This window comes from Podarcis liolepis, assembly GCF_965112155.1.
Source record: "Podarcis liolepis genome assembly, chromosome: 1".
Taxonomy (NCBI): domain Eukaryota; kingdom Metazoa; phylum Chordata; class Lepidosauria; order Squamata; family Lacertidae; genus Podarcis; species Podarcis liolepis.
The window spans coordinates 21,418,981-21,442,928 of record NC_139554.1 but is presented as its reverse complement, the minus strand read 5'-3'; the positions used below and the strand labels follow the sequence as shown (position 1 = coordinate 21,442,928).

The 23,948-nt window shown below is 42.6% G+C and overlaps 2 protein-coding genes across 3 annotated transcripts; both read right to left on the bottom strand.

Moving 5' to 3' along the window:
* Window positions 1-443: 443 nt before the first annotated feature.
* Window positions 444-6,938, bottom strand: LOC310706782 (alpha-1-antitrypsin-like). Of its 2 annotated transcripts, none has more exons than XM_083502998.1 (5): window positions 6,789-6,936; window positions 4,992-5,697; window positions 3,835-4,105; window positions 1,883-2,033; window positions 444-813 (listed from the first exon to the last, which is right to left on the bottom strand). In XM_083502998.1, the coding sequence occupies exons 2-5, from the start codon at window positions 5,659-5,661 to the stop codon at window positions 610-612; spliced, it is 1,296 nt and encodes a 431-aa protein (XP_083359124.1). In that variant the 5' UTR covers window positions 5,662-5,697; window positions 6,789-6,936; the 3' UTR covers window positions 444-609. The 2 variants fall into 2 exon arrangements, with proteins under 2 accessions (XP_083359124.1, XP_083359125.1); XM_083502999.1 differs by lacking the exon at window positions 444-813 and adding an exon at window positions 1,523-1,728 and having other exon boundaries at window positions 6,789-6,938.
* Window positions 6,939-17,205: 10,267 nt separating this feature from the next.
* LOC310706775 (alpha-1-antitrypsin-like) lies at window positions 17,206-22,873 on the bottom strand. The gene is made up of 5 exons (XM_083502987.1): window positions 22,401-22,873; window positions 21,141-21,846; window positions 19,966-20,236; window positions 18,547-18,697; window positions 17,206-17,574 (listed from the first exon to the last, which is right to left on the bottom strand). Exons 2-5 carry the CDS (start codon window positions 21,808-21,810, stop codon window positions 17,371-17,373), a joined length of 1,296 nt encoding a protein of 431 aa, XP_083359113.1. The 5' UTR covers window positions 21,811-21,846; window positions 22,401-22,873; the 3' UTR covers window positions 17,206-17,370.
* Between the last annotated feature and the right edge of the window lie 1,075 nt (window positions 22,874-23,948).

Genomic DNA, 23,948 nt, shown 5'->3' with positions numbered 1-23,948 from the left:
TGTCTGCCATATCGATTTGCTGTTGTTTAGGGAGAGAGCTGTTTAAAAGGTAAAGGCAACGGAGACAGGCAAATCGTTCTTCCTGTCCCCAGTTGAAGAATTTCCCTAATGCCGAAATGTTTCAGGCTCCTGTTTCAGCAAAAAAATAAACTTGCTTCTTTCTGAATCATTTCAAACAGATCCATTGGGCTTACTCCTTTTTTCTCCTTGCAACTGGCAGCAAAATATATTCAGCAGGCCCGGATTGATTCCCTCATTACTTGATCCCGCAGAAATTATAGGGACCCTGAGAGTCATGCCTGGTTCTGTGGCGCTTTTATTTTTTTAGAAGGAGGCATTGTTACAGGATTCAGCATTAACCACTGAAACAGAGATCTCTTTCCATAGCCAGAAACATGCTGCAGGCAACAAATGGTGTAAGAAATATAGTCTACAAGATTACAATATTTTCAAATCATTTTATTCCAGCAGTGATTTGTGCTCATTGCCTTATTTAATTTCAAAGCAAATCGGATAACACTACTGGGGTTAGGCTAGTACAAAGTGAGGAAATCCATGTTTTAAAGATCAGGGGAAATTGCAATGGGAAATTTCAATCTGATCACGTACTCATTTTTCAGTTGGGTTCACAATTTTCCCTAAGAAGAGGGCACTGTGTGTTTTCTTTTCCATAATTAGAAAGAGGTAGGGTCTGTTGATCTTAAAGATAGGATTAGGACCAAGACGTTCAAACTGTGGTGAAAACTGTATAACTGTGACTCCGGCGGCTTCAGTGCCACCCTCATGAATGTCCACGACAGCCTTGTGAATGGCCTGGAGGGAAATAGTGACATATTACTTGTCTTCATATGTGATGGAGGAAAGCCTACTAAAACATGTGTGCTGGATGGGTAACTACCTCTGTCTTCCATGTAAATATCCCAAAGTTCCAGGTGACTCTGGGTTCTAGTATTATGAATGGTAAGATCTTCCCTCTTTCCCCCTTCTCCACCTCTGTCATGCCCCTTATTTACCTCCATTCTCCCTGCCCCTGCAAAGAAACAGGGATTTCCTCTACCCCCATAATCCTTTTAGATGCCCTTTTCTGAACTATCATGTCACCTCTTATTTATTTACTTTCATTGTCCCGACTTCTACATTGTAAGCTCTCCTATGGCTCAGTTGGTTAGAGCCTGGTGCTGATAATGCCAAGCTTGCAGGTTCGATCCCCGCATGCGACAGCTGCATTGCAGTTGGTTGGACTAGATGATCCTGACGGTTCCTTCCAACTCTACAGTTCTACAATTCTATAGGCCGTTGCTTTACCCTATAATTGTTTCAGATGGCCTTTTCTGAACTACTCTACAGTGTTCCGTTTAAGGTGTGGTGATTTGAATTGTACGTAGTATTCCAAATGTCTTGGCAACATAGATTAAGAATAATGCATTGCCATCACACCCACAAGATGACTCAAGACACAAACGTATGGAAGAAAGGGTATATCTATTTTTAAAAATATAATGATTCTGAAGACCTGCAGAATAAGGAATCCACATTAACCAAAACAAAGTATAGTCTGGGCATGGAAGCTACCTAATGCAGGAGAGATGAAAGCTCTCCTTATTCCTGGGCATGTTTACATGCATTGCCTGAGGTGGTGGAGACAAAGATTGGAAACAATCATCCCCCTTCGCTCCGAACACCTTGGGTATATGAATTTGACAAGCAACCTCCACCTTGGCATTCATCCTAATGCACATGCCGAGTGAAAGGGGACAAATAATAATAGTAGCAGCAATAATAATGCCCACAACCAGATCATCTCTCATGAAATGCCTTTCTAAAGTGCTTGTATAAGAGGACTTATAGCAATATTCAGGAGCAGACCACCTAACATACTTACTTTGGAAACATACAGATCGGTTTCACTGGTAATTCCAGACAGGTCAGCATTCTCGTCGCTAAAGACATCAGTCACACCCATTCTCTGCAATGTGTCTTTGACATCATAGGATCCAGAAATGGAAATTTTTGGAAGGTACAGGTCCATTTCTCTGATTAGCACATGAATAGCAAAATCCAAACATTAAATTATGAGCACAAATAATTTTGTTTAGGTTACCTCCAGAAGTGCAAATAACATTGGTATGTACAATTAAACGGGCAAGTAGTGGATTTGTATGCTGGTGTATCAATAGCAGGGTGGTTTCTTTGCTCACCTCCTGCTTCTGTTATTCGTCTTCTATAGGAGCCTTTCCTAACCTAGTGCCATCCAGATGTTTGAGACTGAAATTGCCATCAACTTTAGTTAGCTCGTGATGGGCTGTCCAATATGGAAGGCACCAGGTTGGGGGAGGCTGCACTTTAGCATCAGGGAGGACCATAACTGGAGGAGAAATGGTGGTTATGAAGAACTGACCTCCATACAATGGATTTTTACTTTGTTCCAAAATAATACATTTATATTAAGTTTAAAATATAAACGAATTGGTTGTGTGTGCATGATCTGACCTCCATACGATGGATTTTTACTGAGCCTGCTGACTCAGGAATGTCAAATTTCTATAGCAGAAGAGCCAAATTCCTCATGCAATGGATCTCTGGGAGTCACACCCCTAATATTTCACCCAAAAGCACACTTCAAACTTAATTTGTTCCAAAACAAGACATTTATATTAAATTTAAAATATAAACAAATTGGTTGTGTGTGTATGTTTACGGTATATCTCGGTGGCTTACTGCAACTTCTGGAGAAGATGATCAAGAGGGTTGAGGCCAAACAACTGCAGACATTTGTAGATGGGACTCTACAATCCTTGCATCTCTCTCCTTTAATTCCTATGGTTCCAGAGGTGTCTTTTATATCACGTGAAAGCTCACATATAATGAGGAACTTAATGATTAAGAGAATATTTTGAAAATGGAATAAGCTGTCACGTGAATGCTGACCATGCTTACTAGATGGATCAATGGTCTGACTTGGGATAAGCAGCTTCCTATGCATCCAAGTTAGGTTTCAAAACTGATGATTCTTGTCCTGTACTACAAAGGCAGGGACGCGGGTGGCGTCAGAGCCTAGGACTTGCTGATCAGAAGGTCGGCGGTTCGAATCCCCGCGATGGGGTAAGCTCCCATTGCTCAGTCCCATCTCCTGCCAACCTAGCAGTTCAAAAGCACATCCAAGTGCAAGTAGATAAAGAGGTACCACTCTGGTGGGAAGGTAAACGGCGTTTCCGTGAGCTGCTCTGGTTTGCCAGAAGCGACTTAGTCATGCTGGCCACATGACCTGGAAGCTGTACGCCGGCTCCCTCGGCCAATAAAGCGAGATGAGCGCCTCAACCCCAGAGTCGGTCACGACTGGACCTAATGATCAGGGGTCCCTTTTTACTATAAAGGCATCATCTATAATAAAGGTAGCACTGTGCCAAACCCCACCCACATTCCCCAAAATTCCTCATCCCTTGAGAAAGTGAGGGTGTTTCTTTCTGATTAATTCTCATGGCCTGCTTGTAAAACAGGAGTGGGAAACCTCTGGTTGACCATATGTTTTGGACTACAACTCCCATCCTCCCTGACCATTGGCTGTGCTGGCTGGGGCTGATGGGAGTTGTAGTGCAACAATATCTTGAGGGCTATAGGGTATCCACCCCTGTTGTAAAAGATAGTAAGAGCAAGGGCACAAATCTCCGCACTTCCATCCTCATGAAATGTCCCATCTTCTCCGCTGCTCTTTTTCTTTGGGTGGTGGTGGTAGTTTTGTTTTGCCCTCTCTCCCCAAAATGGCCAAAGGAGAAATGCCATGGAATATCAACTCAACAGCAGCAACATTTTCAAAACAACACATAGAAGACTTACTCATATATGAAGGATCTTTTACATCTATCCAGAAATTCCATGCTCAAGCCATCCTCCACCTGCTTCATTTTCCCTTCATCTGGCAGAATGAACCATGCGCTGGCATCGCCTTTGTATGGAATTTCCACCACTGAGCAAGACAGCTCTTCATCACGGAGGAAGTTGTAATAGCCATTTCGATACATTAGGTTGGCTTTCACAGTTGTGTTTGCATCTACAAAAAAATCTTCTTCCTTTGTAAGGTGAGTGTCGAAAGGATAGTTCCAATGGGCTTTGGAGGGAGAAAAGAAAAGAAAAGTTCCAAGAACTGAGTAAATGGATCGTGAAATTCACCAGGGCAATGGAGGACAATCTTTTTAAACTTAAGGGCTTCAATTTCTCCTGGGAAATTTTCCAAGGGCAACATGCCAATGGTGAGTTGGGGCCAGAGGTATAAATGCTCAGAGAAAGACTTCCCCATCGATCTCTCTTTCCTTGATCCAGGGAATCAGGAGGTATTGCCGCACCTCAAGGACACATTCCTGCCATGCAAATGCATGGAGGATGTGGAACAGGAAGGCTGAGGGGTGCAGCCTGGGGGATACAATTCTCTGTGTTGAAGAAAATACAGAGCAGGGTCAGTGGGAGACATGACCCTGAGGAAGGGAGTATGGTCTGGGAAGAGTCCCGAGGAATGGATAGCGAAGTCTGGAGGAGAAGTTTCCTACCCCTACACTAGCAAAGCAAAGGTAAGCACAGATCACATCTTATTGTCCATTAGAAGTATCCCTGCTTCCATGTTGACCCTCTGTGATGTTGAACAAGCTGAAAGACCCAACACATAAACCAACATAAAAGAATGGGGAAGTTTCTCTACCCCCCATTTCTTTAATTTAAAAAGCGCCTATGATCCCATGCTATGACTTTCATTCTACCTCAAAACCAAAACTCCCCTTAATTACTGGTAATTTTATTACACCTGCCTGTGTGCCTGTATGGCTCTTTATTTGCATCTACAAAACCCTTCTTATTCTGAGGATGCCTGAAGATTCTTTTTTATTTTTTATTTTATTCCAGTATTACAATTACAAAAGTCAGTGGCAGAGCAAAGCAGATTAGAAGATGCCTGGAGATTTTTTTTACAAACCCCCAATTTATTTATCTTTCTTTCAACTTACCTTTGAAGAAGATGTAGTTCAGTAAAACCATCACAGTACTTGGATCAAGTCCATCAACCGCATGGGGTATTTTCCCATGAGTTTTGGCCTGCACATAATTATTTATTTGGGTTTTAGCTGCCGATGAATTCTTGAAGTTGGATGAAAAGGCTTCAGCTCCATACAAGGTTTTGACATCTTCCAGGAATTTCGGAAGTATTTTCAGTGGCTCATCTATGAATAAGGCATTCCCTGTGTTAATCAGGGCCTTGTTGTTTGGATCATTCAGGGCACTGATGAGCTGATGGAATCCTTTGTGTATTTTGTGCTCTTCAGTCTCCGAAAGGTTAAAAGCAAGTCCTTTGTAAATTTGGCTTTGTGTTTCAGATTTGGCACCCAGCGTCAGTGCTGCAAAAGTGCTGGAGATGCTGACTGGAGAGAAGAAAATATTTTTGGCAGCTTCACCTAAAGCTATTTGTTTGTGGAATCTAAATGCAAAGTTGGCATTACTGGGAGCAATCTCATGAGCAAACGTTAAGGTCTGACCCTGTTCTTCTTCCACAGAAGGATATGGGTGTTCAAATATCATTTTATCTCCATGACCCTTTGAGTCCTTAGGCTGTCCTGGGACGTGGTGACAGTGAACTTGAAGAACACTCAGTAGCAAGGAGAGGGAGATTAAGGCCTTCATTAGGATTGGTAAGTATTCTTCGACAATGAAAATATCCTACAAACAGTAAAAGAGGCATTTTTAATCAAATTATTCTGTTCAACTCTGTTTAAAGGACAGGAATTTGTTCAAGAATTCAACCCACTGGACATGAAATAGTGGGTTGTGCTAGTAATTCACACAACATATTTCATCCATGGAGCATGTGAATAGAATAAGACATTTCAAAAGTTAGATATGCTGTTTTGGTAGGACAATGACATTTTGATAAAATGTTATTTCCATTTTTTAAAAGAAAAACTATTAAGTTATTCTGAATATAAAACATCTTTATGTTTCTGTTTCCTAATGTGCATTCTAGAATGATCATAATGCATTTAATGTTTTCATTTAAAATATATGTTTGCATCATTATCAAATCATCTTCCTCCAAGTAAAAACCATTTGATTTTTCAGAACATATCAATAGAACTCTGCCATTTACTTCAGTGGGACTTGAGAAATATCATCTCTGTCCCATATTTACCTACCCAGCAAATATATTTCACCTGTCTTGTGAATAGTGCTGTTGAATAAACATGTCACATTTTTAGAAGCTGGATGCAAGGTTTTTTTCTTTTTTCTTTTGTTTTATTAAAAAACAGCAAGTCTGCATTGTGCCCAGTCTTTTTCTATAACATGAGGAATATCCAGCTTGTGCCCTGGCCGCATACTGGTTAACGTCCAGTGTTGGGACAGGGCTCTCTCTGGTTGCACTGTGCTACATTCTGCAGAACTTTCGAGCTTCCAGTTTGGGGTTAAATGTGCCCTACTCAGGTTGGGAAAAATTCCCATGAAAACATGCATTCTGAGATATTGCATCCCAAATGGTGATCTCTGCAGAATAAAAAAGTATCCAGCCCAATCAACAAAGAATGCTGGTAGTGGTTAATATTTTTGTTACATGTGTGCCTGAGTTAATAGGTGCACTTTGTCATTCTGCCGGTCATGTTTTGCATCCCTGATTTTGTGATAAACCAAAGTCAGTGAGAAGGGATAGGAAGGTGGGGGAAGAGAGAAAATGGATGAAGACTCTTGTACTGTCCTGTTCCCATGCATAGAATTCAATAAAAGATAAACAGAAAAAGAAAAATGCATATCATACTTACAGAATTCTCCAAACGACACTATATTGGTCTATGTGACTCCTTTGTTAGTTACGCACCAGACTTATATAATACTTAGTCTTCAGCATTAACCATTAAGCAGAACAAACATGGATTATCAAAGGGTACATAGAGCACAATGTGAAGCAATGGATTTTCAAGTGGTCTCTAGACTTTGCACAATGGTATCAGCAGCCCAGATAAGGGGTCCTTTGAATGGCCTACAAACCTGATGGCACCAAGCCATCTTGTGGCCCTGAGTCTCCACTCATACTCTCCCAAGTTTTCACAGATGGAAATAGCTACATTTCCTCATCTCTGTTGGTTTCAGGTCAGGGTGTGGGGATCCTCAGGCCTCTCTGTCTGGGCCCCCAAACTCTCTCCATGCTGCTCTCCATACTTCTCTCCCCACAGGCTGTATTCTTCCCTCTCACCGCCTGTTTTCTTGAGTGTTTTTGCTTGGCTAGAATGTGTCCATGAACTCTGAATGCATCCTGTTTATCTAAGTGGAGGTCAGAGCGCGTTGTAGAAACTAGCCTACTGTACAAAGGTAAAATTTACATTTGTCTGTCTATTCACTTTTGCTCAGTGCATATATATATATATATAGAAAAAAAGGTGCTGCTACTTACCATAAAGTTCTTATAGTAGGTGCCACACTTTTAACATTTGACAAAAAGTGTGCCAGTACTGTGTTCCCTTGAGTAGCCCCCCACCCCAAAAGCACTGCTTCTGCCCGTGCTCTTTCCCATTACTGGAAGGTGGCCCTAAGAAGCTTGCATAGCAGCCAATGTCACCCTCCGGCTGATCAAGGGTCCCATACCCTGTTTTAGAAAGTTACCTCTTTTCAGATAATTTTTCAAAAACATAAGAACATCCCTGTATCAGGAGGTTTTTAATGTTTGATGCTTTATTATGTTTTATATATTCTGTAAGCCACCCAGAGTGGCTGAGGAAACCCAGCCAGATGGGTGGGGCATTATGATGATGATGATGATGATGCCTGTTGGATCAGTTCAATGGCTCATTGACTCACAGTGGCCAACCAGATGCTTATGGGAAGCCCACAAGCTGTCCCAGTGACTGGCACAGAGGCAACAGTGTGCAGAGGTAACAGGATGTCCTGAGAGGTGTGCTTTCTTCCAGATGCAAATATGTGACAGAGAAAATGCCAAGTCTTATAAATCCCACTGACCACTACCCTTTCCTTCTGATTCATGTGGGTACAAACAATACTGCCACATACAGCTTCAACATACAGCAAGGTGTTGAATGGTTTCTTTAAATGTAAAGGTTCATCACTGTTCCACCCGATGTATGTGTCTTTAAGGGGCCAGAGCAAGGGCCAGAGCAAACTAACGAGACCCAGCTTTACAGCTGTGAAACATAGCAGGTGCTGCTGAGTTGTATTTGATTAAGGTGTGTCAGCATCTGGGTGTAGTATATAAGGAGCAGCACCTAGCTCTCCCATTACCCTGGGGGATGGGTTGGTGGTTGGGTCTGGTTTTTTGATGTATTTAGTGTAAATGGAGGTTTTGTTTTTGTTATTAAAACCTTCTTTAAGTTATTTTTGAGTCCCTTTTTAATGCATGGTCTCCCCAGCAAGCTCTCTGCAGCGCTACCATACTGCAAATAGCCAACATCTTTGGTTATGGGCCCAGCTGCTGAGTGGATGACTGCATATTTTTGGACTCTGAGAAAGGTTTGAAAACTCCTTCTCCTGTTAGCGTAGTTTTTGTGGGTCTGGAAGAGTTCCAGAATGGTTGACCGGGTTCCTGAAGCTGAGAAGGCTCTGGTCTTCCCACAGCTGACAGATGAGAACTATAGTTTATGGTCTTTTCGGGTGGAGGCGCTTTTGACCTCTAGAGAAATATGGACCTATGTAACTGATGACCCTCCTAACCCTGTAACTAATGCTTGGTCGAAAGGAGATGCAAAAGCCAGGGCGATAATTAATTTGGCAGTCAGCGACCAGCAAGTAGTCTATATAAGAAATAAGAAAACTGCCAAAGAAATGTGGGACAGTCTTGCAGCAGTGCATGTTAGAAAAGAGTCAGCGTCTGCATTGACGTTTTTCAAGCAGTTGTACCAGACGAAGTTGCAGCCTGGTGGTGATTTGGCAGCACACTTGAGACGTCTGGAGGCAATACGCGGTGAATTAATTCGAAGGGACATGGAGATACCTGATATTCAGTATGTTTTTATCATCCTTTGTTCCCTTAATGAGGACTTTGATGGGGTAGCTAGCCAGATATCTGCCGTTCCACCAGCACAATTAACTGTGGAAGGGGTAACGGCAAGATTAATGGGCGAGTTGTATAGAAGGGAGGCTTGTGCCATAAGCACTCCTGTTTCCAGAAAGAATGAGGAACACCATATGCAAACCTGTGGTGATACAACTGCATTTAAAGCTGCAAAGCGTTGTTGGTTCTGCAATAAGCAAGGACATTTTGCAAAGGACTGCAGAGCCAAAAGAAAGCAAAGTACTCCCAAGCCTGTTTCTGTTCGTCAATCACGGTCGTCAGCCCAGCAGCCGGCATCGTACCGTAAAGACAGAAACTAGCCGCAAGCTTTTCACGCTCGGACTACAGATCGTAATAGAATTAAAGATGCCAAGTGGAAGTCTTTTGTTATCGACTCAGGAGCATCTCAGCACGTCTGCAATGATCGAAGTTTGTTTATTTCTTTCGAAGAGGAAATTGGTAATGTACATTTAGCCAATTCACAAGTCTTGCAGTCGCTTGGCAGGGGTACCGTTAAACTTGGCTCTTTAAACATTACAATAGCGAACTGCATTTACTGCCCGTCAATGGACAATTTATTATCAGTAAGGTGCTTTGCTCGTCAAGGCATAACTGTGCGTTTCTTAAAGTCTATGTGTGAGTTTTTCGATGGGAACAAACATCTATTGTATGCCCGGGAATCTGATGGTTTATATAGACTGTATTTTCGCACCTACTCCCAATCGCCTATGAACTGCACAGTAGCACAGTCAAGCCAGGGGTTGAGGAATGTAAGGCCACATTCTGGGTGTGTCCACGTGGCGCACAGAATTCTGGGACACCTGAATTTTGCTGATGTAATTAAGACAAAGAATATTGTCAATGGCCTCAACTTAAAACCATGCAAATTCTTTATGCAGTATCTATTCTGTTGCAAGAATAAGATTAAGGTTGCACGCAAGGGTAGGTGCTCAGATAGGAAAGTAACTGAGCCATTTGAGCGTGTACATTGTGATTTAGTTGGGCCACTCCCATCATCATTAGGAGGTTCAAAGTACTGGCTTACCCTCATAGACCAGTATAGTAGATATTGTTGGACTTATGCAATAGCTGAGAAGTCCCAAGCATTTGAGAAGTACAAGGTTTTTTGCAACTGGGTAAAAACGCACTTTAACAAACCTATTAAGAACCTGTTTTCTGACCAGGGCGGGGAATTTGTTTCTGAGGATTTTGAGAAATTCCTGGAAGCGCAGGGGACTACTCATGAGTTATCTTGCCCCCGAAGTCCCTGGCAAAATGGGCTTGTTGAAGTTGTGCAGCGTGACTTGCAGGCAGGGGTTAAAACTTATCTGCACGATGCTAATCTACCCAAAGCGTTTTGGGCTGAAGCACTCAATGCCCTTTGTTATGTTAGAAATCGCAGTTATCATTCTTGTTTAGATGTCACCCCCTATGAGAAGCTGTTTAAAAAACGCCCTAATCTGAAATACCTACGTATTTGGGGTTCAGATGTAATTATGCATTATCCTGCTAAGCAGAAATTGGGTGAACGTAGTGTTCAGGGAAAATTAATGGGCTACCAGCAGGGGGTGTACAGAATTTACATACCAGCAACTGGCAAATTTCATATTACCAGAAGCATGATACAAACTGTAAATTGGAATGGAGTTGCTGTTTTCCAAGATACTGATGGTATAAATGATACTGAGGAAGAAGAGGAAGAAGCAGCAGCAGCAGCAGGAGGAGAAAATGGTGCTTCTGAATTAATGGAAGAAGACAAAAAGCCTGTTGAATCTGATAATTTGTTTGATTTAAAGTCACAGGCACCTGAGGGGAGGTTAGATTCTCTTGAGTTTTCTGACCGTGAGCTTAGCCTACAGGCACCTCTTCAGTCTGACAATGATGATTTACAACCTGAAACTAGTAGTTCATTGAGTCCCATTAAGTCTGAGGAGTCTGACTCTCCTTCTGGACTGAGACGTTCAGATAGAAAGAGGCAGAAACCACAACATTTTGCAGATGAACATTTTAATACTGTGTATGCCAATAAGGCGGTTTTTGAGCCAAAAAGCTACAATGATGTTCAGAATTTACCTAAGCACCAAGCTGTAAATTGGTATAAAGCTATGATCTCCGAAATAGCTTCTTTAAAAGAGCATAACACTTGGTCTCTTGTACCACAAACCCCAGATACGAGACTTATTGATTCAAAATGGGTTTATAGAGTTAAAATGAATGACAAAAATGAAGTTGTAAGGTACAAGGCAAGACTAGTTGCTAGGGGCTTTCAACAAATTCCAGGTGAAGATTATGATTTGTGTTATTCACTAAGTGTAAAATATGAAACAGTTAAGCTTTTGTTAAAAGATGCATCACAATGTGGAAAAGCCCACTACGCAATGTTTCTCTGCTCTTAAGAGAGTGGTAATGTACCTTAAACATACCAAACATTATAGGTTGCAGTTTACATCAAGTATTGACAAAGGTTACACATGAAAGACATGTACAAAGTATGCTTTATGTTTTTGTTCCACAATGGTGAACCGCAGGGGAAATGTTGAATGGTTACTTTAAATGTAAAGGTTCATCATTGTTCCACTCCATGTGTATGTTTTTAAGGGGCCAGAGCAAGGGCCAGAGCAAGATAACGAGACCCAGCTTTACAGCTGTGAAACATAGCAGGTGCTGCTGAGTTGTATTTGATTAAGGTGTGTCAGCATCTGGGTGTAGTATATAAGGAGCAGCACCTAGGTCTCCCATTACCCTGGGGGATGGGTTGGTGGTTGGGTCTGGTTTGTTGATGTATTTAGTGTAAATGGAGTTTTTGTTTTTGTTATTAAAACCTTCTTTAAGTTATTTTTGAGTCCCTTTTTAATGCATGGTCTCCCCAGCAAGCTCTCTGCAGCGCTACCATACTGCAAATAGCCAACACAAGGGGCTATGAGGCAGGAAGCTGAAGAACCGTAGGGCACAGGTTGTTTTTCCATCACTCCACCCGGTTGAAGTTCGTGGTCCAGGAAGAGAGAATAAAATACTGGAAGTAAATCACTGGCTGCGCAGGTGGTGTCATCAGGAAGGGTTTGGCTTCTTGGATCATGGTCTCTGCTTACTTGAAGAAGGACTTTTGGAGGAGATGGGCAGCACTCCACAGCGGCTGGCAAGAATGTGTTTGCTAAGAGTCTCACAAATCTGATCAGGAAAGCTTTAAACTAGATCCCGAGCAGGAGGTGGACAACAATACAGAAGACAGAGGAACACCTAGGACAGGGGATAATGATGGTGCTCCAGAAACCTGATAAAGGGCAGGAAATGACAAGAAGGAAGTAGCTGGAGGGAATGACATGGTTTCAGTTGTCTCTATACCAATGCACAGAGTATGGGAAGTAAGCAAGATGAATAATAATGATATGTAAAGGATGTGTTTAATCGTGAATAAATCCATGACCCAGAGCATGGAAACTAGATTTAGAGTATATGAGTAAAAATAGTAGGTCAATGGCCTCACTGTGGGTGTCTGCTATAGATCCCCAAGCTAGACTGAAGACTTGGATGATTCCTTCCTAAAGCAGATTACCAAAAATTACAAAAGGAAAGATATTGTTGTGATGGGAGACTTCAGCTACTCCAATACCTGCCAGGACTCTGCCAAACATGTAAAGGCCAACAATGACCGCTCCCCGCTTAAAATGGGGGGCGCCCTTTGCGTGGACGCGTGCAGCCCCTAGATCTGGAGCGGCTCCAACAGCATAGGCTTGGCTTTGCCTTCCCTCAGGTGGGATACCTGGAGGTCTCCACCTACCTCAGTCAGTTGTCCAATCCCACCTGGGGTAAGCGTTGCCAAGGAGACCAGGCCAGGTAGGGGAGGGATTACCTGCCCACACAATAGAGGGAGGATCTTACCTAGGAATCCTCACTTGGCTCCAGAGCTTCTCCCACCCTACCCACCCTCAGTTAAGGTCTTATTTTGCAGGTTAACATTTCTTCACAGGTTTTGCAGGTTAACTTTTCTTCACAGGCGAGCAGCAAAGTCAGTCCTCAGGGAATGTGCATGCGACCTTGGAACGGACAGCTCACGGAAGAACCCCGACCAAACCTAAGAGGAGGCGTGTAGTGGTGATAGGGGATTCCCTACTGAGGGGGACAGAAGCAGTGCCTGACAAGATGTCTCGGGAAGTGTGCTGTCTCCCCGGGGCTAAGATCCAAGATGTAACTGAACGACTGCAAGGAATCATAAAACCCACTGACAAATACCCCTTCCTCTTGGTTCATGTGGGAACCAATGACACTGCAAGCAATAGCCTCCAGAAGATCAAAAGAGACTACGAGGCTCTTGGCAGGAAATTGAAGCAACTAAATGCACAAATTGTCATCTCGTCTGTCCTCCCAGTTGAACGACGTGGCCCAGGGAGAGAGGGGAAAATAGTGGAAGTGAACAGCTGGCTTCGCAAATGGCGTAAACAGGAACGGTTTGGATTCTTAGATCACGGACTGCAGTTTCTTGAAGATGGACTTCTGGCAAGTGATGGGCTGCACCTCACAACGGTTGGGAGAAATGTTTTTGCCAAAAATCTCAGAAACCTCATCAGGAGGGCTTTAAACTGACTAATGTGGGGGAGGGAGACAGTGCTCCTGAAGGTAGGAGTCTATCAATTGATGAAGATGATCATCCAAATGTCATAGACCAAATGGAGCAAACAGCACGCGGACCTAGTGGTGGGAGGAAAAAATCCTTAAATAAGAGACACGGGGGAATGATTAATGGACTTCAATGTCTGTACACTAATGCGCAAAGCATGGGAAATAAACAAGATGAGCTTGAGCTCTTGGTACAGCAAACTAAATATGACATAATAGGCATCACTGAAACCTGGTGGGATAAGTCCCACGATTGGAATGTAATAATGGGGGGATGCAATCTATTTCAGAGAAACAGACCAGACAAGAAAGGAGGAGGAGTGGCGTTATATGTCAGGGATGTGTATACCTGTGAAGAGATCCAAGATTTAGAACCTCAAAGCCAAAGTGAGAGCATTTGGGTCAAAATTAAGGGAGAGAAGAATAACAGAGACCTCATTGTGGGAGTTTACTATAGATCCCCAAGCCAAACGGAGGACATAGATGATGCCTTCCTGGAACAGATGGCCAAGCATGCAAAAGGAAGGGAGATAGTAGTAATGGGGGACTTCAATTACCCAGATATTTGTTGGACGTCAAACTCAGCCAAGAGCATAAGGTCAAACAGATTCCTCACTGGCCTTGCAGACAACTTCATTGTCCAGAAAGTGGGAGAAGCAACAAGAGGAACAGCCATTTTAGATCTGGTCCTAACCAATGTTGATGACCTGGTTAGTGGGGTAGATGTGGAAGGATCATTAGGCGCGAGTGATCATGCTCTTCTGAAGTTTACTATACAGCGGAAAGGAGCAGCCAAGCATACTAGGACTCAATTTCTTGACTTTAAGAAAGCCGACTTCATAAAACTTAGGGAAGTGCTGGGCGAGATCCCATGGAGAGCAATACTAAAAGGAAAGGGAGTTCATGATGGCTGGGAGTTTGTTAAGAGGGAGATAGTAAAAGCACAACGTCAGGCAATACCAATGAGACGGAAACATGGAAGGTGCCTAAAGAAGCCAGGGTGGCTATCTAAAGAACTTTTAACTGAATTAAGATTAAAAAAGGATGTGTACAAAAAATGGAAAAGGGGGGAAACAACCAAAGAGGAATTCAAACAAATAGCCAGTACGTGTAGACACAAAGTCAGAAAAGCTAAAGCACAGAATGAACTGAGGCTTGCTAGAGAGGTTAAAAGCAACAAAAAAGGCTTTTATGGGTATGTTCGTAGCAAAAGGAAGAACAAAGAAACAGTGGGGTCACTCAGAGGAGAAGATGGTGAAATGCAAACAGGGGACACAGAAAGGGCTGAACTCCTCAATGCCTTCTTTGCCTCAGTCTTCTCTGATAAAGAAAACAATGCCCGACCTGAAGAATTTGGAGCAAATGATTCAGCAAAGGAAACACAGCCCAGAATAACTAAGGAGATAGTACAAGAATACTTGGCTAGTTTAGATGTATTCAAGTCTCCAGGGCCAGATGAACTGCATCCAAGAGTATTAAAAGAACTGGCAGATGTGATCTCAGAACCACTGGCAGTCATCTTTGAGAATTCCTGGAGAACGGGCGAAGTCCCGGCAGACTGGAGGAGGGCAAATGTTGTCCCTATTTTCAAAAAGGGGAAAAGAGAGGACCCAAATAATTACCGCCCAGTCAGTCTGACATCAATACCAGGGAAGATTCTGGAGCAGATCATTAAGAAAACAGTCTGTGAGCACCTAGAAAGGAATGCTGTGATCACCAATAGTCAGCATGGATTTCTGAAAAATAAGTCATGTCAGACTAACCTGATCTCGTTTTTTGACAGAATTACAAGCCTGGTAGATGAAGGGAACTCAGTGGATATAGCCTACCTTGATTTCAGTAAGGCATTTGACAAGGTGCCCCATGATATTCTTGTAAAGAAGCTGGTAAAATGCGGTCTTGACTATGCTACCACTCAGTGGATTTGTAACTGGCTGACTGACCGAACCCAAAGGGTGCTCATCAATGGTTCCTCTTCATCCTGGAGAAGAGTGACTAGTGGGGTGCCACAGGGTTCTGTCTTGGGCCCGGTCTTATTCAACATCTTTATCAATGACTTGGATGATGGACTCAAGGGCATCCTGATCAAATTTGCAGATGACACCAAACTGGGAGGGGTGGCTAACACCCCAGAGGACAGGATCACACTTGAAAACGACCTTGACAGATTAGAGAACTGGGCAAAAACAAAGAAGATGAATTTTAACAGGGAGAAATGTAAAGTATTGCACTTGGGCAAAAATAATAATATGAGAGGCACAAATTCAAGATGGGGGACACCTGGCTTGAGAGCAGTACATGTGAAAAGGATCTAGGAGTCTTGGTTGACCACAAACTTGACATGAGCCAACAGTGTGACGCGGCAGCTAAAAAAGCCAATGCAATTCTGGGCTGCATCAATAGGAGTATAGCATCTAGATCAAGGGAAGTAATAGTGCCACTGTATTCTGCTCTGGTCAGACCTCACCTGGAGTACTGTGTCCAGTTCTGGGCACCACAATTCAAGAAGGACACTGACAAACTAGAACGTGTCCAGAGGAGGGCAACCAAAATGGTCAAAGGCCTGGAAACGATGCTTTATGAGGAACGGCTAAGGGAGCTGGGCATGTTTAGCCTGGAGAAGAGGAGGTTAAGGGGTGATATGATAGCCATGTTCAAATATATAAAAGGATGTCACATAGAGGAGGGAGAAAGGTTGTTTTCTGCTGCTCCAGAGAAGCGGACACGGAGCAATGGATCCAAACTACAAGAAAGAAGATTCCACCTAAACATTAGGAAGAACTTCCTGACAGTAAGAGCTGTTTGACAGTGGAATTTGCTGCCAAGGAGTGTGGTGGAGTCTCCTACTTTAGAGGTCTTTAAGCAGAGGCTTGACAACCATATGTCAGGAGTGCTCTGATGGTGTTTCCTGCTTGGCAGGGGGTTGGACTCGATGGCCCTTGTGGTCTCTTCCAACTCTATGATTCTATGATTCTATGAAACAGATCTATTGGGCTTACTCCTTTTTCCTCTTGCTCCCCCAACCCAACATTCTGCACCCAGGGTTGGCTACAATTGCATCCATTATGCAGGGCATGTTAGCTGCCTCCATTGGTGGATACTTGAATGGCAGTGGTGATGGCAGCTTCGCCAGCTACTCTCCTTCAACCCTTTCTCTGGTGTTTCCCATCTGGTGGAAGACAGAGCTGTGTTTACCACATGACCTGGCTTTCACCTGCCCAAACTAGCCTGCAGCCCTGAGGCGTGATGGTGGGTGCCAGTTTTGAAGGAAGATTCAAAGTGTCAGGCTTTTGTTTCTAAAAGGATAACTGGTGTCATCTTGCTCCTTGCAACTGGCAGCAAAATATATTCAGCAGGCCCGGATTGATTCCCTCATTACTTGATCCCGCAGAAATTATAGGGACCCTGAGAGTCATGCCTGGTTCTGTGGAGCTTTTATTTTTTTAGAAGCAGGCATTGTTACAGGATTCAGCATTAACCACTGAAACAGAGATCTCTTTCCATAGCCAGAAACATGCTGCAGGCAACAAATGGTGTAAGAAATATAGTCTACAAGATTACAATATTTTCAAATCATTTTATTCCAGCAGTGATTTGTGCTCATTGCCTTATTTAATTTCAAAGCAAATCGGATAACACTACTGGGGTTAGGCTAGTACAAAGTGAGGAAATCCATGTTTTAAAGATCAGGGGAAATTGCAATGGGAAATTTCAATCTGATCACGTACTCATTTTTCAGTTGGGTTCACAATTTTCCCTAAGAAGAGGGCACTGTGTGTTTTCTTTTCCATAATTAGAAGGAGGTAGGGTCTGTTGATCTTAAAGATAGGATTAGGAGCAAGACCTCCAAACCTTGGTGAAAGCTCTATAACTGTGACTCCGGCGGCTTCAGTGCCACCCTCATGAATGTCCACGACAGCCTTGTGAATGGCCTGGAGGGAAATAGTGACATATTACTTGTCTTCATATGTGATGGAGAAAAGCCTACCATAACATGTGTGCTGGATGGGTAAATACCTCTGTCTTCCATGTAAATATCCAAAAGTTCCAGGTGACTCTGGGTTCTAGTATTATGAATGGTAAGATCTTCCCTCTTTCCCCCTTCTCCACCTCTGTCATGCCCCTTATTTACCTCCATTCTCCCTGCCCCTGCAAAGAAACAGGGATTTCCTCTACCCCCATAATCCTTTTAGATGCCCTTTTCTGAACTATCATGTCACCTCTTATTTATTTACTTTCATTGTCCCGACTTCTACATTGTAAGCTCTCCTATGGCTCAGTTGGTTAGAGCCTGGTGCTGATAATGCCAAGCTTGCAGGTTCGATCCCCGCATGCGACAGCTGCATTGCAGTTGGTTGAACTAGATGATCCTGAAGGTTCCTTCCAACTCTACAGTTCTACAATTCTATAGGCCGTTGCTTTACCCTATAATTGTTTCAGATGGCCTTTTCTGAACTACTCTACAGTGTTCTGTTTAAGGTGTGGTGATTTGAATTGTACGTAGTATTCCAAATGTCTTGGCAACATAGATTAAGAATAATGCATTGCCATCACACCCACAAGATGACTCAAGACACAAACGTATGGAAGAAAGGGTATATTTATTTTTTAAAATATAATGATTCTGAAGACCTGCAGAATAAGGAATCCACATTAACCAAAACAAAGTATAGTCTGGGCATGGAAGCTACCTAATGCAGGAGGGATGAAAGCTCTCCTTATTCCTGGGCATGTTGCTCTGAACACCTTGGCTATATGAATTTGACAAGCAACCTCCACCTTGGCGTTCATCCTAATGCACATGCTGAGTGAAAGGGCACAAATAATAATAGTAGCAATAATAATGCCCACAACCAGATCATCTCTCATGAAATGCTTTTCTAAAGACCCCCTCACATACTTACTTTGGAAACTTTCAGATCAGGTTCACCGGTAATTCCAGACAGGTCAGCATTCTTGTCGCTAAAGACATCAGTCACTCCCATTCTCTGCAAAGTGTTTTTGACATCATAGGATCCAGAAATGGAAATTTTTGGAAGGTACAGGTGCATTTCTCTGATTAACACATGGACAGCAAAATCCAAACATTAAATTATGAGTGCAAATAATTTTGTTTAGGTTACCTCCAGAAGTGCAAATAACATTGGTATGTACAATTAAACAGGGGCAAGTAGTGGATTTGTATGCTGGTGTAACAATAGCAGGGTGGTTTCTTTGCTCACCTCCTGCTTCTGTTATTCGTCTTCTATAGGAGCCTTTCCTAACCTAGTGCCATCCAGATGTTTGAGACTGAAATTGCCATCAACTTTAGTTAGCTCGTGATGGGCTGTCCAATCTGGAAGGCACCAGGTTGGGGGAGGCTGCACTTTAGCATCAGGGAGGACCATAACTGGAGGAGAAATGGTGGTTATGAAGAACTGACCTCCATACAATGGATTTTTACTTTGTTCCAAAATAATACATTTATATTAAGTTTAAAATATAAACGAATTGGTCGTGTGTGTATGTTTACTGTATATATCGGTGGCTTACTGCAACTTCTGGAGAAGATGATCAAGAGGGTTGAGGCCAAACAACTGCAGACATTTGTAGATGGGACTCTACAATCCCTGCATCTCTCTCCTTTAATTCCTATAGTTCCAGAGGTGTCTTTTATATCACGTGAAAGCTCACATATAACAAGAAACTTAATGATTAAGATAATATTTTGAAAATGGAATAAGCTGTCACGTGAATGCTGCCTATGACTATGCTTACTAGATGGATCAATGGTCTGACTTGGGAGAAGCAGCTTCCTATGTATCCAAGTTAGGTTTCAAAACTGATGACTCTTGTCCTATACTGTAAAGGCATCATCTATAATAAAGGTAGCGCTGTGCCAAACCCCACCCACATTCCCCAAAATTCCTCATCCCTTGGGAAAGTGAGGGTGTTTCTTTCTGATTAATTCTCATGGCCTGCTTGTAAAACAGGAGTGGGAAACCTCTGGTTGACCATATGTTTTGGACTACAACTCCCATCCTCCCTGACCATTGGCAGTGCTGGCTGGGGCTGATGGGAGTTGTAGTGCAACAATATCTTGAGGGCTATAGGGTTTCCCCCCCGTTGTGAAACATAGTGAGAAAAAGGGCACAAATCTCCACACTTCCATCCTCATGAAATGTCGCATAATGTCTCCTTCCACCTTCTCCGCTGCTCTTTTTCTTTGGGTGTTGGTGGTAGTTTTGTTTTGCCCTCTCTCCCCAAAATGGCCAAAGGAAAAATGCCATGGAATATCAACTCAACACTAGCAACAGTTTAATAACAGCACCTAGGAGACTTACTCGTATATGAAGGATCTTTTACATCTATCCAGAAATTCCATGCTCAAGCCATCCTCCACCTGCTTCATTTTCCCTTCATCTGGCAGAATGAACCATGCGCTGGCATCTCCTTTGTATGGAATTTCCACCACTGAGCAAGACAGCTCGTCATCATGGAGGAAGTTGTAATAGCCATTTCGATACATTAGGTTGGCTTTCACAGTTGTGTTTGCATCTACAAAAAAATCTTCTTCCTTTGTAAAGTGAGTGTTGAAAGGATATTTCCAATGGGCTTTGAAGGGAGAAAAGAAAAAAGTTCCAAGAACCGAGTAAATGGATCGTGAAATTCACCAGGGCAATGGAGGACAATCTTTTTAAGCCTAAGGGCTTCAATTTCTCCTGGGAAATTTTCCAAGGGCAACATGCCAATGGTGAGTTGGGGCCAGAGGTATAAATGCTAAGAGAAAGACTTCCCCACCGATCTCTCTATCCTTGATCCAGGGAATCAGGAGGTATTGCCGCACCTCAAGGACACATTCCTGCCATGCAAATGCATGGAGGATGTGGAACAGGAAGGCTGAGGGGTGCAGCCTGGGGGATACAATTCTCTGTGTTGAAGAAAATACAGAGCAGGGCCAGTGGGAGACATGACCCTGAGGAAGGGATTATGGTCTGGGAAGAGTCCCGAGGAATGGATAAGGAAGTCTGGAGGGATGTATCTAGCTTGTGGAGAAGAAGATTTCTACCCCTACACTAGCAAAGCAAAGGTAAGCACAGATCACATTGTATTGTCCATTAGAAGTATCCCTGCTTCCATGTTGACCCTTTGTGATGTTGAACAAGCTGAAAGACCCAACACATAAACCAACATAAAAGAATGGGGAAGTCTCTCTACCCCCAATTTCTTTAATTAAAAAACCCCCAATGATTCAATGCTGTGGCTTTCATTCTACCTCAAAACCAAAACTCCCCTTAATTACTGGTAATTTTATTACACCTGCCTGTGTGCCTGTATGGCTGTTTATTTGCATCTACAAAGCCCTTTTTATTCTGAGGATGCCTGAAGATGATTTTTAATTTTTATTTTATTCCAGTATTGCAATTACAAAAGCCAGAGGCAGAGCAAAGCAGATTAGAAGATGCCTGGAGATTTTTTTTTACAAACTCACAATTTATTTATCTTTCTTTCAACTTACCTTTGAAGAAGATGTAGTTCAGTAACACCATCACAGTACTTGGATCAAGCTCATCAACTGCATGGGGTATTTTCCCATGAGTTTTGGCCTGCACATAATCATTTATTTGGGTTTTAGCTGCCGATGAATTCTGGAAGTTGGATGAAACGGCTTCAGCTCCATACAAGGTTTTGACATCTTCCAGGAATTTTGGAAGTATTTTCAGTGGCTCATCTATGAATAAGGCATTCCCTGTGTTAATCAGGGCCTTGTTGTTTGGATCATTCAGGGCACTGATGAGCTGATGGAATCCTTTGTGTATTTTGTGCTCTTCAGTCTCAGAAAGGTTAAAAGCAAGTCCTTTGTAAATTTGGCTTTGTGTTTCAGATTTGGCACCCAGCGTCAGTGCTGCAAAAGTGCTCGAGATGCTGACTGGAGAGAAGAAAATATTTTTGGCAGCTTCACCTAAAGCTATTTGTTTGTGGAATCTAAATGCAAAGTTGGCATTACTGGGAGCAATCTCATGAGCAAACGTCAAGTTCTGACCCTGTTCTTCTTCCACAGAAGGATGTGGGTGTTCAAATATCATTTTATCTCCATGACCCTCAGAGTCCTTAGGCTGTCCTGGGATGTGGTGACAGTGAACTTGAAGAACACTCAGTAGTAAGGAGAGGGAGATTAAGGCCTTCATTAGGATTGGTAAGTATTCTTTGACAATGAAAATATCCTACAAACAGTAAAAGAGGCATTTTTAATCAAATCATTCTGTTCAACTCTGTTCAAAGGAAAGGAGTTTGTTCAAGAATTCAACCCACTGGACATGAAATAGTGGGTTGTGCTAGTAATTCACACAACATATTTCATCCATGGAGACATTGCAAAAGTTAGATATGTTGTTTTGGTAGGACAATGACATTTTTGTTGTTTTGGTAGGACAATGACATTTTTGTTGTCCTACCAAAACAACATATCTAACTTTTGAAATGTCTTATTCAAATAAAACATCTTTATGTTTCTGTTTCCTAACATGCATTCTAGAATGATCATAATGCATTTAATGTTTTCATTTAAAATCTTTGTTGGCATCATTATCAAATCATCTTCCGCCAAGTAAAAACCATTTGATTTTCTTTTGGAGACTTGTGCGAAGGAGCTGACTTTTCTTTTTCACGGAAGGTGGGGGAAGAGAGAAAATGGATGAAGACTCTTGTACTGTCCTGTTCCCATGCATAGAATTCAATAAAAGATAAACAGAAAAAGAAAAATGCATATCATACTTACAGAATTCTCCAAACGACACTATATTGGTCTATGTGACTCCTTTGTTAGTTATGCACCAGACTTATATAATACTTAGTGTTTAGCATTAACCATTAAGCAGAACAAACATGGATTATCAAAGGGTACATAGAGCACAATGTGAAGCAATGGATTTTCAAGTGGTCTCTAGACTTTGCACAATGGTATCAGCAGCCAAGATAAGGGGTCCTTTGAATGGCCTACAAACCTGATGGCACCAAGCCATCTTGTGGCCCTGAGTCTCCACTCATACTCTCCCACGTTTTCACAGATGGAAACAGCTACATTTCCTCATCTCTTTTGGTTTCAGGTCAGGGTGTGGGGATCCTCAGGCCTCTCTGTCTGGGCCCCCAAACTCTCTCCATGCTGCTCTCCATACTTCTCTCCCCACAGGATGTATTCTTCCCTCTCACCGCCTGTTTTCTTGAAAGCTTTTGCTTGGCTAGAATGTGTCCATGAACTCTGAATACATCCTGTTTATCCAAGTGGAGGTCAGAGCGGGATGTACAAACTAGCTTACTGTACAAAGGTAAAATTTACATTTGTCTGTCTATTCACTTTTGCTCAGTGCTTAGGTGCCGGTACTTACCATAAAGTTCTTATAGTAGGTGCCACACTTTTAACATTTGACAAAAAGTGTGCCAGTACTGCGTGCCCTTGAGTAGCCCCCCACCCTAAAAGCACTGCTTCTGCCTGTGCTCTTTCCCATTACTGGAGGGTGGCCCTAAGAAGCTTGCATAGCAGCCAATGTCACCCTCCGGCTGATCAAGGGTCCCCTACCCTGTTTTAGAAAGTTACCTCTTTTTAGATAATTTTTCAAAAACATAAGAACATGAGAATGCCCTCCCTTCAGATGTCAAGGAGATTAAGTCCTACATAACTTTTAGAAGACACCTGAAGGCAGCCCTGTATCAGGAGGTTTTTAATGTTTGATGCTTTATTATGTTTTATATATTCTGTAAGCCACCCAGAGTGGCTGAGGAAACCCAGCCAGATGGGTGGGGCATTATTATTATTATTATTATTATTATTATTATTATTATTATTATGCCTGTTGGATCAGTTCAATGGCTCATTGACTCACAGTGGCCAACCAGATGCTTATGGGAAGCCCACAAGCTGTCCCAGTGACTGGCACAGAGGCAACAGTGTGCAGAGGTAACAGGATGTCCTGAGAGGTGTGCTTTCTTCCAGATGCAAATATGTGACAGAGAAAATGCCAAGTCTTATAAATCCCACTGACCACTACCCTTTCCTTCTGATTCATGTGGGTACAAACAATACTGCCACATACAGCTTCGACATACAGCAAGCGGCTATGAGGCAGGAAGCTGAAGAGCCATAGGGCACAGGTTGTTTTTCCATCACTCCACCCTGTTTAAGTTCATGGTACAGGAAGAGAGAATAAAATACTGGAAGTAAATCACTGGCTGCACAGGTGGTGTCATCAGGAAGGGTTTGGCTTCTTGGATCATGGTTTCTGCTTACTTGAAGAAGGACTTTTGGAGGAGATGGGCAGCACTCCACAGC